The sequence below is a fragment of the Pan paniscus genome, chromosome 15 (genome assembly GCF_029289425.2).
Source record: "Pan paniscus chromosome 15, NHGRI_mPanPan1-v2.0_pri, whole genome shotgun sequence".
In the NCBI taxonomy this organism is placed as follows: Eukaryota; Metazoa; Chordata; class Mammalia; order Primates; family Hominidae; genus Pan; species Pan paniscus.
Window position 1 is genome coordinate 51,613,985 of NC_073264.2, and position 14,500 is coordinate 51,628,484.

Consider the following 14,500-nt stretch of genomic DNA (forward strand, 5'->3'; position numbering starts at 1 on the left):
TTTTAATTATTACTTCTATTACCAAGTATCGAGGTTGATCACAAAACCATGAAGAAATGAAAATGGATCAAATTCAATCACAGTAATGTCTTACCAGTAAGGGGTGCCAATGAAAGATTTTCGTTTTGCAATGGTAGCTGTTATTTTTGCAGCCACACCAAAGTCAGCTAGTGAGGAAAAAAACAGAAAATTTTAGTTCTTTACAATACACCAAACAACATTTTTACTTTCGCCCTCAGGCATGGCAGTATTAATAATTCAAATATTAATGTTAGAAAAATGCGCATAAATTGAATACCTAAATCTCTTCTTGCTTAGTTCACAACATACTTATTAAAAAATTTATTGGCACTTTACTAGAATGAAAATATTTTATTAAGAACAAAGTTAACAAAAAATATTTTTATTATATGCACAATGAAGTTAATTTGGGAAAAAGAGAAAAAAAAAAGCACAAGAAATAAAACACATGGGAAAAACACACACCTGTATTCCTTTTATCCTAATATAACAAGGATAGCATTCTGGTACTATTTTTTTTACAGTCATTTTTTTCTATGTATAAACTTTTTAAGTGTTGTAGTTAAACATGATTGTATTGTAATCCCTGCTACTTGGGAGGATTAGGTGGGAGCATAGCCTGAGGCCAGGAGTCCAAGTACGCAGTGAGCTATGACTGAATCACTGCACTCCAGCCTGAATGACAGAGTGAGACCATCTCCTTCAAAACAAACAAAATAACACACAGAAACACGTGGTTGTAAAATACTAAATAAATATACAGTCCATTTTTGTCATTTAACACACCAGATGTTACTCTTACACATTCATAGATATCAATGATTGAATAGATTTATCACAGTTTAACAGTTTTTCTATTGCTAGACTTACGTTTGCATTTTTTCTACCACAAGTAATATTATGGTTAATGCTTCAGTGAATATGGATTTTCCATCTTTAGGTTTAATTTCCTTAAAATGAGTTTTGGGAGTAAAATTACTGGATCAAAAGTTAAACATTACTGCGACTCGATATGAAAATGAAATCTGTATAATGTTAATTCTCATTTAAAATTTTATAAAAATTTTATTAAAATGTCATTAAATTTTTGGAAAAAATTTTAGGAATTTGAAATAACATACCTAATTTTACATCGCCATGGTCTGTCAATAAAATATTAGCACCCTAGAACAAAAATACAAATACAATTAAATTAGCATCATAAAATTTCTTCCAATAGAATTGGCAATTTAAATGTATTAAATGAACTTACTTTGATATCTCTATGCATTTTGCCTTTAGTATGCAAATAGGCAAGACCCTAAAAGTTAAAAAAAAAAAAAAAAAAGAATGTATCAGCAAAACTGTAAATGTGACTCCTAAATTTTCTACTTAAATTCTTATTGAATAAGAAAAACTAGAATGTCTTTTTTGGGGAGAAAAAAACCTAGATAAGTAAATCAATGTTTACTATATTTTAAAGATTTGTTTTTGTTTTTGAGACAGAGTCTCACTGCCCAGGCTGGAGTGCAGTGGCAGTGATTTTGGCTCACTGCAGCCGCCATCTCCTGGGTTCAAGTGATTCACTTGCCTCCACCTCCCAAGTAGCTGGGATTACAGGCATGCGCCACTATACCCAGCTAATTTTTGTATTTTTTAGTAGAGACGGGGTTTCACCATGTTGGCCAGACTGGTCTTGAACTCCTGACCTCAAGTGATCCACCCGCCTCAGCCTCCCAAAGTGCTGGGATTACAGGCGTGAGCCACCACACCCGGCCTGAAGATTTCTAATTTATTTTCTGATAAAAATCAGAAATATTTCACTAAACACAATCAAGATATCAAACATATTAATTACTCCTAAAAGTTTCCTTATGTGGTGCTCCTTTATAATTTTCCCATTCTTCCCCACAACCCTCACAAACACTGATGTGCTTTCTGGCACTATAGATCAGGTTTTCAAAGTTGTCTGACTATTCTAGGTGTTTTACATTTCCACAGCAATTTTAGAATCAGCATGTCAACTTCTTTAATAAAAAGCCTCCTCAAATTGTGATTGGGGTTGCACTGAATCTACAGATCAATTTGTGAAGAATTATCATCTCAACAGTATTGAGTCTTCTGGTTTGTGAACATGGTATAGTTCTCCATTTATTTGGGTTTTTAATTTCTTTCAGGAGTTTTGTAGTTTTCTGTATGCAGGTGTTTATGCATCTTTTGTCATATTTATCCCTAAGAATGTCATATTCTTTATGTTATTATATGTTGTATTATTTTAACTTCAGATTGTCTGTTGCTAGTATATATAAATCTGATTGATTTTTGTACATTGATAGTGAATATTACAATCTTTCTAGCCTAATTTATTAGTTCTAGTAGCTACTTTGTAGATTTTATTCCATTTTCTACACAGATGATGATGTGGTCTGTGAATAAAGAGAGTTGTACTTCCTACTTTCTAATCCAGATGCCTTTTATTTCATTATTTTCTCTTTTTGCACTGGCTGAAACCTCTAGGACAATGTTGAAAAGTAGTAGTAAAGGCAGACTTCATCACCCTGTTTGGGTGAGCTTGGAGGAAAAAACATCCCATCTTTTACCATTAAGTATGAGTTAGTCATAGGTTTTTCACAGGTACGCTTTATCAGGTTGACCAAGTTCCTTTCTATTCCTAGCATGTTCAGAACTTTTTTAAATCAGGAATGAATGTTGGATTTTGCTAAATGCCCTGTGTGTATTTAGATGATAATGTGGTTTTTCTTTTTTAGTTGTTAAGATGAAATGATTTTTGGATATTAAACCAACACTGCATTCTAGAATAAACTCCACTTGTTTATGATGTATTAACTTTTAAAATATATTACTGGATTACCTTTGCTAAACCTTTTATTTTTAATGTTTGCACCTAGGTTTATGAAGAACATTAGCCTGTAGTTTTGTTCTCTTGTAAGATTGTTGTCTAATTTTGGTGTCAGAAAAATGCTGACTCAAAATGATTCGGGAGTTATTTCTCATTCTTCAATTTTCTAGATAGGTATATATAGGATTGGCATTATTTCTTTCTTATATGTCTGGTAGAATTTACTGTATGGCATCATCTGGCCTGGAGTTTTCCTTGTGAGAATACATATAGGATTATTCAGGTTATTTATAATTGAGTGAGCTTTGGTAGTTTGTATCTCTTGTTGAAACTGCCCATTTTATTGGCATAATACTGTTCATAATACTGTCTTGTTATCTAATATTTGTAAATTCTGTCTTGATATCCCATCATTCATTTCTGATGCTTATCACTTGTTTCTTCTCTTTTTACTTTTTTTCCTGATCAATCTGTCTAGATGTTTATCATTTTTATTGCTCATCTCAAAGAATCAGATTTTTATTTCACTGACATTCTCTATTACTATTTTTTTCCTTTCCATTTCGTTTATTTTTATTCTGATCTTTATTTCCTTTCTCTGCTTACTTTGCATTATATTTGCTCATCTTTTTCTAGCTTCTTAGGTGGAAGCTGAGGATACTGATTTTGAGAGCTTCTGCTTAGTGCTATAAATTTCCCTATAAGTACAGGCTGAATATCCCTATCTAAAATGCTTGGGACCAGAAATATTTCAGATTTCAGATTTTTTAGTACTTGCAGAATATATACTGGTTAAACATCCCTAATCAGAAAACAGAAAATACAAAATGCTCCAATGAGCATTTTCTTTGAGCATAATGTTGGACTTTCTTAAACATTTCTTGTAGGATAGGTCTGCTGGTGACTTGTTCTTTCAGTGTTTATAAGTCTGAAAAACTCTATTTTGCCTTTGTTTTTGAAAGAGATTTTCTCTAGGAATAGAATTTTAGGTTGACAATTTTTTTTCAGTACTTTAAAGATTTTCCACTGTCTTCTCACTTATTTCTAACAATAAATATTCCTTGTCTTTGTTCTTTTGTATATCATGAGTCCTGTTCTGAATGCTTCTAAGATGTTCTAATCAAATAAGCAATTTGATTCATGTGTCTTAGTGTAGTTTTTTTTTGTTTTTTTTGTTGTTGTTTTTTTTTTGTGCTCAGGGTTTGTTGAGCACTTTGGATCTGTGGGCTCATATTAATAGTTATCATCAAATATGGACAATTTTCAGCCATCTCCCCTTTTCAGTTTGTCTCCCTTTTCTCTTTCGTTTCCCTTTTTTCTCTTTGTCTCTTCATTCTCTCTCTTTTTTTTTTTCTCATTTTTGTCCCTTTTTCTTCTGTTGTCCCTTCAAGGACACCAATTATATCCATATTAGGCCACTTGAAATTGTCCTACAGCTTAATGATACTCTTCATTTATAAAAAATTACTTTTTCTTTCCATGTTTCATTTTGAATATTTTCCATCTCTATGCCCTCAAATTCAAATATACGTTTTTTGCAATATTTAATCATCTGCTAATTTCATCCTTTGTTAATTCCATCAGACACGTTAATTAACATCCTTTGTTAATTCCTTTGTTAATTCCATCCAAAGCTCACTCAGTAATTAATCATCTGCTAATTTCATCCTTTGTTAATTCCATCAGACACTGTGGTTTTCATCTCTAGAAGTTTGACTTGGGCCTTTTTTATACCTTCCATATCTCAACTTGTTAAGCATCTTAAACAGTTATAACTGTTTTAATGTTTTTGTCTGCTAATTCTGGCATCTGTCAGTGTGGGTTGGTTTTACTAATTTTCATCTTATTTTGCTTCTTTGCTTGTCTGGTAATCTTTGAGTAGATGCCCAACATTGTGAATTTTACTTTGTTGGGTGCTGTATATTTTTGAATTTTCAAAAATACTCCAATACTCTGAAGCACTCTCCAATACTCTACCTTAAATACTCTAACTGGCTTGGGACCCCACCTGGGTTCCTTCTCCCTGTACTGTGGCCTGAAAACTTTGCCAACGCCATAAGCTGGGGCAATTATATGGCTTCCTTGGTTTGTTTCCTATTTTTCAGGCCTCATTGTCCTTCATTACCTGATGTTCAGTTTCTTGAAAATCACTGTTTCATATATTTTGCCTACTTTATTTGACTGTTTCGGGTAGCATGGTAAATCTACTTCTTGTTACCTGATTTTGACCAGATGTGGAAGTTTATCTGCATAATAGAATTTTAAAATTGGAAGTAATCTTGGAGGTATTCCCTTCCTAAGCTTCATATTGGTTTTTTTTTATTTTAATTTTTGTGGGTACATAGTAGGTATATATTTATGGGGAATTCGTTTGGTACAGGCGGCAATGTGAAATAAACACATCATGGAGAAAGCGGTATCCATCCCCTCAAGCATTTATCCTTTGAGTTACAAGCAATTCAATGACACTCTGTTATATTAAAATATAAAATTCAGTTATTACTGACTATAGTCACCCTGTTGTGTTATCGAATACTAGAACTTACTCATTCTTTCTTTTTTTTTTTTTTTTTTGGTACCCATTAACCATCCCCACTCCCCTCCGACCATATCAAATCCCTTCTCAGCCTCGGGTAACCATCCTTCTACTTCCTATGTCTGTGAGTTAATTGTTTTGATTTTTAGATCCCACAAATAAGTAAGAACATGTGATGTTTGTCTTTCTGTCCCCGGCTTATTTCACATAACATAAAGATCTCCAGCTCCATCCTTGTTCTTGAAAATAAGCCTCATTTTATATACTCATGCTCACATAACAATAGGGATGCATACATTCTGAGAAATGCATTGTTAGGCAATTTTGTTGTGCAACTATCATAGAGGGTACTTGCATAAACATGGATGGTATATACACATAGCCTACTAAACACCTAGGGTATATGTAAAGCCCTATTGTTCTTAAGCTACAAACCTGCACAGCACATTACTGTACTGATATTGTAGGAACTGTAACACAATGGCAATTACTGTGTATCTAAACATATCTAAACATAGAAAAGGTACAGTAAAAATATAGTATTATAACCTTATGGGACCACTGTTGTATATGTAGCCCATTGTTGACTGAAATGTTATGCAGTACAAGATTGTATTTTGGGAACTAGAACTATATAAAAGATTATGGTCACATACCAGCGCCAGAGTGCAAATTCGACTTTGTTTTTTTTTTTTATTTTTTCACCTCTACTCAGTACTTTGTTTAATACTTAGGGAAACAATGAACTTTAGAAATTAAAATACAAAGAAAATGAATTTGTCAATAATTCTCTGCTATGAGTGTATAATTAAGTTTGTATTTTATGTAGATACAATGAAGTAGGTTTCTATGTTATGTAAATGTTATAGGAATATACACACACATACGTACATACATATATATTACACATCTCTCTCTATATATAAATATATATATGTTAGATAAAGTAATCTGATTTATCTCTCAGTAAGATTTGGCAGTGGTTATGTCTTTTAAAGCATGTGGGAACCAACTCTTCAAAATTGACTAGAACTTTTTCCTAGATCAGCCAAATCTCCCATTTTGGAAAATATTAGAGAACAACACATAGAGTATCAATTTCTTTCTAAATTGAAACTACACAATATAGGAAATTTAGGGATAGAAGCATTAATTAACAATTATCAGTTGTAAATTACAAAAATACAAACCACAATCACTACTACTTATTCCCTCCTCCAAATTTAAATGCGTTAAATTATATGAACAAAATTGTTAATTCCTAATTTTCTCAGTGAGTAGTCTTTCAGGGCACTGAAAAAAATAAATAAATTGGGAGAAATACCACATACTCTATATCTTTATTGAATATTCATAACCCATTTTAGCATACTAAAAGTTCTCACAGGCCCTGAAGTAAAGAAACCTCTTTAATGCAATGTTAACCAAACTTAGAAAAAGAGATTCTGCTATCAATAACATTTAATACCACATAGAACTAGGGTTTTCAGATAACACCTTGAGTTAATGCTGTGCTAATTTATTTTATTTCAAGAGAAATAGTAAAAGCCCCTATGTCTCATGGAAGAGATTCCTTTTACTGCCATAAACTTGAAGGGAACGCTTAGACAACATGTTACAATTGAGAGGCTTAGTAATTCATTCTTGAAAACCAATTTACACAACTGAGGGCCAAGTGCTATAAAGTAGAATACCTCACATGACCATGGTGTGCATCAGCATCAAAGTGGAATTCCACATATGATCACTGTATATGTCGGCATCAGCTTAAATGAATTCATGTGATTCATTCATGAAAGAAAAATAACTAGTTTTACAGAATTATAAGAGATTAACAGAAAAATCATTTTGTTTTACCCTTTCTCTTTAAGGTAGACTATCATTTTATAGTTATCAATTGTCAGGCAATTGCCTTTCTAACTACATTAAGAAAATATTGCCTAGAATTGCCTTTCTAACTATATTAAGAAAATATAGTACCTGTAAGGTTTCTCTGCATACATAGGCTATTTGCAATTCTGATAATGGTCCAGTAACTAGAAAGAAAAAGAGACCACATTGTTATACATTTAAACCTAACATTAGAAACAGTCTACTTAAAAAAATGGCAAACTAGGCCAAGCGCAGTGGCTCACACCTGTAATCCCAGCACTTTGGGAGGCCAAGGCAGGCGGATCACGAGGTCAAGAGCTCGAGACCATCCTGGCCAACATGGTGAAACCCCGTCTCTACTAAAAATACAAAAATTGGCTGGGCATGGTGGTGCGCACCTGTAGTCCCAGCTACTCGGAAGGCTGAGGCAGGAGAATTGCTTGAACCCGGGAGGCAGGGGTTGCAGTGAGCTGAGATCACACCACCGCACTCCAGCCTGGCGGCAGAACGAGACTTGGTCTCGGAAAAAAACAAAAAGACAAAACAAAACAAAAAAACAGACGAACTATTATAAAACAATTTCTATTTATAGAGTTGAGTGATTTCTCTTCTGATTGTGAGCATATATTATTTCTGTCATCAAGAAACAAAAACAAAAGGTAACACTGAGAATTTTTTCAAATGCACTTTAAAAGATTTAACTCCGTAACAACTGTGGTCCTTGAAAATATTAAGCACTCATGTGCAAAGCATAGTGGTATGCATTATAGGAAGGTCTATAGAATGCAATCCTGAACAATTTTTCAAAAATAAAGAAATACATATAACTAGTTATACAGAGAAATAGAGAATCATAAAGAGATTGACTGTCCAATATATTAAAAGGCATCATATACTTTTTTATAGATCAAGATGCTATTTCTTTAGTATAATTCTTTACCACACCTATCAAAAGAGAGGCTTGATCCAGGACCTTATCTAAGAATTTAAAAAATAACCGTGTCACTTTTGGCAACCAGATCTCTCCCTAATATGAAATATAAAATTCTTCTTATTTCAAGAACTCAACCAGAGGCTTCAGGACTATGCCTTTCAGTACCATGAGAGTAACTCTGGGGTGGTATCTGCTGACAGCGAAACCAAATCAGGTAGTCATGTGTATTCTTCACCTAGAGAAATTTCTACCGCGTATTTTAATCACTGGCTCTCTCTACCCATTCAGGAACATAAATTTTTGATTCTTAGTAACATGATAAATAGTAGTAAAAGAAAAAAAGTCACTTTATTAACAACATCTAATTATAAGTGTAGATTTTATTGATTATTATGCTATCTAGTATACTAACTACCGGGATGGGTACTTCTTAGGTTCAATTTAATTCAACAAATATCAGGTTTAATAAGAGAAAGTCAGAATTTCATGAAAAAATAAAATTAATGTTTCAAAGCTATTCTTTAAACTTAAAAGTTGCAAAAAAAAAAAAAAAGCCAGCTATCTTGAGTGCTCTCATTTTATAAAAATGTGAATGGACAAAAATTACAATTACCGAATAAAAACTTTTCACAGAAAAGACAGCAATTCCATTTATTTATTTATTTATTTATTGAGACAGTCTTGCTCTCTCGCCCAGGCTGGAGTGCACTGGCGTGATCTTGGTTCACTGCAACCACCGCCTCCTGGGTGCAAGTGATTCTCCTGCCTCAGTCTCCCAAGTAGCTGGGATTACAGGTGCCTGCCACCACACTTGGCTAATTTTTGTATTTTTAGTAGAGATGGGGTTTTACCATGTTGGCTAGGCTGGTCTCAAACTCCCGACCTTGGCCTCCCAAAGTGCTGGAATTACAGGCATGAGAAGATAGCAATTCTTTATAAAATCATAGAAAAAAATTAAATCCAGTGGCACAGAGAATTTTAAATCCACATGCCTAAGAAATAGCCTAAATCATAGTAATTTGTGTATTTGTAACATTTATGTGATGTTAAAACATTTTTGTTAATAAAGAGGTAGTGATCAGTGTTTAGACATCAGTCAGAATTTTTGTTGTTATGGATTATTTGTTGTGACAAAATTAGATAATTATGACATTTTAAAATTGATAATTAAGTACTATATTGATAAGTTTTTTTTGTAATTTAAAAGTTTACTTCTGAGCTTTGCTTTCCCTCTCCTCTGGTAATGACTTAGTCAACTGGTAGGTATTCTTTCATTTTGCTATACAGTTACATTCTATATTTATACTTATAAAAATATAATTTTTAAAAGCCTATATATGACCCAGTATGTTATACATATTCTTTCACAATTCACTTTTTCCATTTAAAAACAAGCCTTAAGGATATATACCCAGGTCAATAATTATGAAGTAACTTCATCTTTTTAAGTGCTGCACAGTATTCCATATTACAGGTTGAAGAGTAGTTTATTTAACCACTGCTCTATTGATTGACATTTTAAAACTGAGCTCTGTAGTTACAACCTATTATTTGAAGTGAAATAGCACTTCTGTTTTTATATCTACTGTGGCTGCATTTGTAAACTGCATGACTGAAATTTGGTAAGGTTTCCAATATAAAGATTTCAGCATAGAAACGTTTAAAAATATTTCATGTAATTCTTTAAAACAAATTATAAAATAAGTAGCTGCAATGGGAGTTTTACTATCCCATATCCATGTTAAACAAGGAGAAGAAAAATTATAAGGATCTATGTTTAGTCTCATAAATTCTAGAAATTCAAGAAATTGCCAGCAGCAACAAAACAAATTAAAAGCTAAACAGTAGAGCCAAAACAAAACTTTCTAAACAGTATTAGAATGTAATGTCAAATTCAACTCAGAAAACTGCCTAAATTAATATGAATACTAAATAAAATACTCGAAACTTTAAAACATACATATTAATACAAAAATACTACAGTAACAAGCAAATTGCTTTTCTGGTTAGCAGGTTAAGTTACTAAGACAGACACGTAACTTCCCTTCTGTGAGTTACCCCTTGCATTTCAATTTTTTTTTTACAAGGAAATTTAGGAAGTTTCATTTGTAGATAAAACACTTTCCTAGAGATATCTAAAGAGTAAAATTTGGATTATATAAATACTTTTGCATTTGTCACTTCGGGCTCAGGCAAGTTTAATTGACTAAACCAATAAAAAATAAATACAGATTTCTGTTATGCAGTGCTCCGGGAACAGAAGAATGCAAAATAGTAAGTCTACCTGTTAATTTCCGTGGTTAACTGGAAATATCGAACAACAATCATTAAAACCAAAGTCTGTTTAAAATGTAGTCAAATTAACAGTACCATGGTAAATATCTTGAAGTGATCCGCCACCACAGTATTCCATACAAATCCATAGTTTTTCCCGACTAATACAAAAAAAAAAGAAAATTATATTAGCTAGTAATTTTCAGTCACTGAAATACTCTAAGGCTCTCACTCTTTAGCACACCAGGGTTCAGAATGGACTGTGAAGTGCAACAGGAAACTGCTATGTAATCTTGCTACAATACACAGAAAAGCACATTAATTTCAGCTTTGTTCCCATCTTCAGTGGTTTAGAATATGATCAGTTTTGTAAGTTAAAACACTTACTTGTAATCACTTATAATGTTTCATTAAAATTGCCAGATGAGGTACAACTATAAAAATGGGAGTACCATTATTAATATGTAATAGGGGAAAACCGTAGAAATAGGAAAACCCTAAAAAATTTAGAACTTTGCCGTGTTTAAAAACATACAAATATAGTAGCACTTACATAGAAGGGAGAGAGTGTAGTAGCAAAGAATATATAAAATACAGAGAGAGATGATGCTTTTTTTTTCTCTTACCTAAGATAACTCCCAAAGTAAGCAACGATGTTACAATGTTTACATTCTTTAACCATAAATATTTCTTGTTGAATCAAAGAAAAATCATCTCCTGGAAAACAAAATAAGTTGTTTATCATGTTACTCAAAATCTCTACATATGAAAAGAAGGAAGGAAAGCTTTACGATAAATATTAGAGATGAGGAATGAGGCATTCTTAATACTTCAATGAAAATGTAAACTGGTAGAATCTTTCTATAAAGTCAGAAGTCTTTAAAATATACAGAATCTTTGAACCCACAATTTTACTTACAAATTTTTTTTTTCTTAAGGAGATATGTACAAAGACAGATGTTTACCACAGTATGGTTTAATAATGCAAGGATGGTTAAATAAATTACAGTACAGTGTGTTGTGACATGAAAATAGGTTTATATTATGTGGAAAAGATTATATATTATTTAAGTATATAGAAAAAGTATTGCAAAAGTAATTTTGCTTTCCTCCTTTTTGGTCTGTATTTTACAATCAAACCCATATGAGTTAATTAGAAAAAGCCACATTAGGCCAGGCAGGGTGGCTCACGCCTGTAATTCCAGCACCTTGGGAGGCCGAGGTGGGCGGATCACTTGAGGTCAGGAGTTCAAGACCAGCCTGGCCAACATGGTGAAACCCCGTTTCTACTAAAAACACAAAAATTAGATGGGTGTGGTGGTGGCACCTGTAATCTTTAAACTTGAAATGGAACTTCAAGTTTAAAATCAGTGGGCAACATAGTGAGCCTCCCTCTCCCAACTAAAAAAAAGTTCAGTGGTGTCCAGACAGACTCTGGCTCTAACTCAAAGTCATCTTAGAAAAACATACAAGGCCAAGAAGGAAAAACTCAGCAATTAGGTCTTAGATAAATAAACAAAATCTTCACACAAGTCAGAGATATTTTTTCCCTTTATACTTTCAACTTTTTCAGTTCAAAACCAAAACAGAGGTTTAAATATTCTTGTCATGCCATTAAAAGCTTTTAAAGAACCTATCACTACTGATGTGGTTTAAACATATATTTAGTTTCATACAAAAATTAGCTGAGCATAGTGGCAGGTGCCTGTGGTCCCAGCTACTCGGGAGGCTAAGGCAGGAGAATCGCTTGAACCTGGGAGGCGGAGGTCGCAGTGAGCTGAGAGCATGCCACTGCACTCCAGCCTGGCGACAGAGCGAGACTCCACCTCAAAAACAAAACAAAACAAAAACCCATACATACATTTAGTTTAACCATTAATATGACACATTTATTTATAATCATTGGAACTTTTTTTAACAGTCAATTCACGTAAACATTAACTGATAGTTCAGTTACAGAATTTCATGTTAGCAATTTTAAAGGGTTAGGGAAGCCAAATGAGGGTACAATCTTCTAACTGAATGAACGTCTGAGAGAAAACCTTTAAAGATAATCTACCTTTTATTTGTAACCTGGGAAAACATGTATTACATAAACGGTTACGTATACCTTAAACATAAGTGTACGAATGGCTACTTGTTACAATTGAAAATGTACTTCTTAATGGTTTTACAATAAAAGAGGATCAAAGGAGATAATCCAAAATAGAAGATGATCTCCTGTTCCTCATTATCAGTTTAGGCAGCTGTGAGTAAGCCCTGAAGGTGACAGTAGAAAGTCTGCCTACCTAGGTGCAGAGGAAAGGCCCTGCTTTCTATGTTCACTCGCGGGCACCAGAATACTTTCTTCTTTTATATCACTCCTCCATCTGAGCCTTTTCCATCATAGCATTAAAACTTCTCCTTTACGCATGCTAATTTCCCTCAAACTGGCTAAATTCTAGCCCATCTTTCATGTTTGAAAAAACATGAATTACAAAGAAGAGTAAAGCAGCACATAATTTTGTTAATATATGTGTATATATATTAACACATATGTATATAGTCCATTCTCACACTGCTATACAGAACTGCCCAAGACTGGGTAATTTATAAAGAAAAGAGGTTTAATTGACTTACACCTCCGCATGGCTTGGGAGGCCTCAGGAAACTTACAATCATGGCAGAAGGGGAAGCAGGCAAGTCTTACATTGTGGCAGGTGAGAGAGTGTGTGTGTTACAGGAACTGTCAGACACTTATAAAACCATCAGATCTCATGAGAACTCACTATCATGAGAACTCACTATCATGAGAACAGCATGGGGGAAACCACCTCCATGATCCAATCACCTCCCACCAGGCCTCTCCTTCGATGCCTGAGAATTACAATTCAAGATGAGATTTGGGTGGGGACACAAAGCCTAACCATATCAATATGTTATTCTTTGGATTCCCACCTACTCACTTTTAAATGTGCACAGAAGCCTTATATCTGAGCTGTGCTGAGAAATTCTTCAGTTAAGTCTGGGATTTAGAACAGATTTTCTCACAAGAGTAGCTTCACATAATATGGTGCCTAACTTCTCAATTGTGTGTAAATTCTTAAACTGACCCATAAAAGTCAATAATATGGCTGAATTAATATTACTAGTAACAAACTACTAACTCTTGGTAGTAGTTTGAGTTCTGGGTTCCACCCTGCAACTGTGTTTCCAGCAGCAGCTATGTGAGGTTTCTATCACGGAAGGTGAGGTCTTGGTGAGAGTGAGTGACAACTTTTTACAGCTGTAGCTGGAAGCAAGAATTCCCAAGCACAGGTTATTAATAACTCAGAGGTTTGAACTCCACCTTCAGATATATTCTTCATATATCTGCTTCACTATTATATTATTTGAAACTTTAATGCAAAGAGAGTAAAATCTTCTGTGAACTGAAATTGTATCATGGAAGAGACTTACATAAAGCTAGTATTTTTGTAGTTTATCCTGAGAGGTAAGTAAGCTAAATATGGTTATCACAGATGTAGCTATTCTTTGATGGCCTACATCAGCCTCATAAAAATAATCTGAAATTAGGATAGTTGATTTTATTCTTTTAACTGGGTGATACGCCAAATTAATATTACTTTCCACTGAGATGTGGCATAAAATCCACTAGGTTCAGAGAACTTAGGCTTGTAGGTTCCAGCCCTGTTGCTCACCAGCCTGGGCAACATAGAGAGATCTCGTCTTTACAAAATAATAAGCTAGGCATGGTGGCATGCACCTGTAGTCCCAGCTACTCAGGAGGCTGAGGTGGGAGGACTGCTTGAGCCCAAGAGTTTGAGGTTGCAGTGAGCTATAATCACGCCACTGCACTTCAGACTGGGGAACAGAGTGAGACTCTGTCTCCAAAGAAAAAGGTACTTGCTTAAAGAAGAGAAATTTTATTCTTCACACCCTGACAAGGTAAGGATGAGACTAGTTGAGAACCACAGAGCCCCTTATCTTATCTTCAGTTTTGACTATATACCTATTATTTCCATTTGAATGTCTTGCTAGTACC

General features: G+C 33.8%; 1 protein-coding gene across 5 annotated transcripts in view; it reads right to left on the reverse strand.

The window, feature by feature from the left end:
* MAP4K5 (mitogen-activated protein kinase kinase kinase kinase 5) overlaps positions 1 to 14,500 on the reverse strand; it is a 116,841-nt gene that overhangs the window by 59,163 nt on the left and 43,178 nt on the right. For 4 of the 5 annotated variants that reach the window (XM_055097565.2, XM_055097564.2, XM_063596198.1 and 1 more), the window contains exons 4-9: positions 11,103 to 11,193; positions 10,573 to 10,637; positions 7,377 to 7,432; positions 1,274 to 1,321; positions 1,143 to 1,185; positions 95 to 167 (exon numbers count right to left, since the gene is read on the reverse strand). In XM_055097565.2, the coding sequence (XP_054953540.1) occupies positions 95 to 167; positions 1,143 to 1,185; positions 1,274 to 1,321; positions 7,377 to 7,432; positions 10,573 to 10,637; positions 11,103 to 11,193 (376 nt within the window). Of the gene's footprint in view, positions 1 to 94; positions 168 to 1,142; positions 1,186 to 1,273; positions 1,322 to 7,376; positions 7,433 to 7,666; positions 9,060 to 10,572; positions 10,638 to 11,102; positions 11,194 to 14,500 lie in introns of those variants that run through there. The other variant, XM_055097567.2, reaches the window with a different exon arrangement.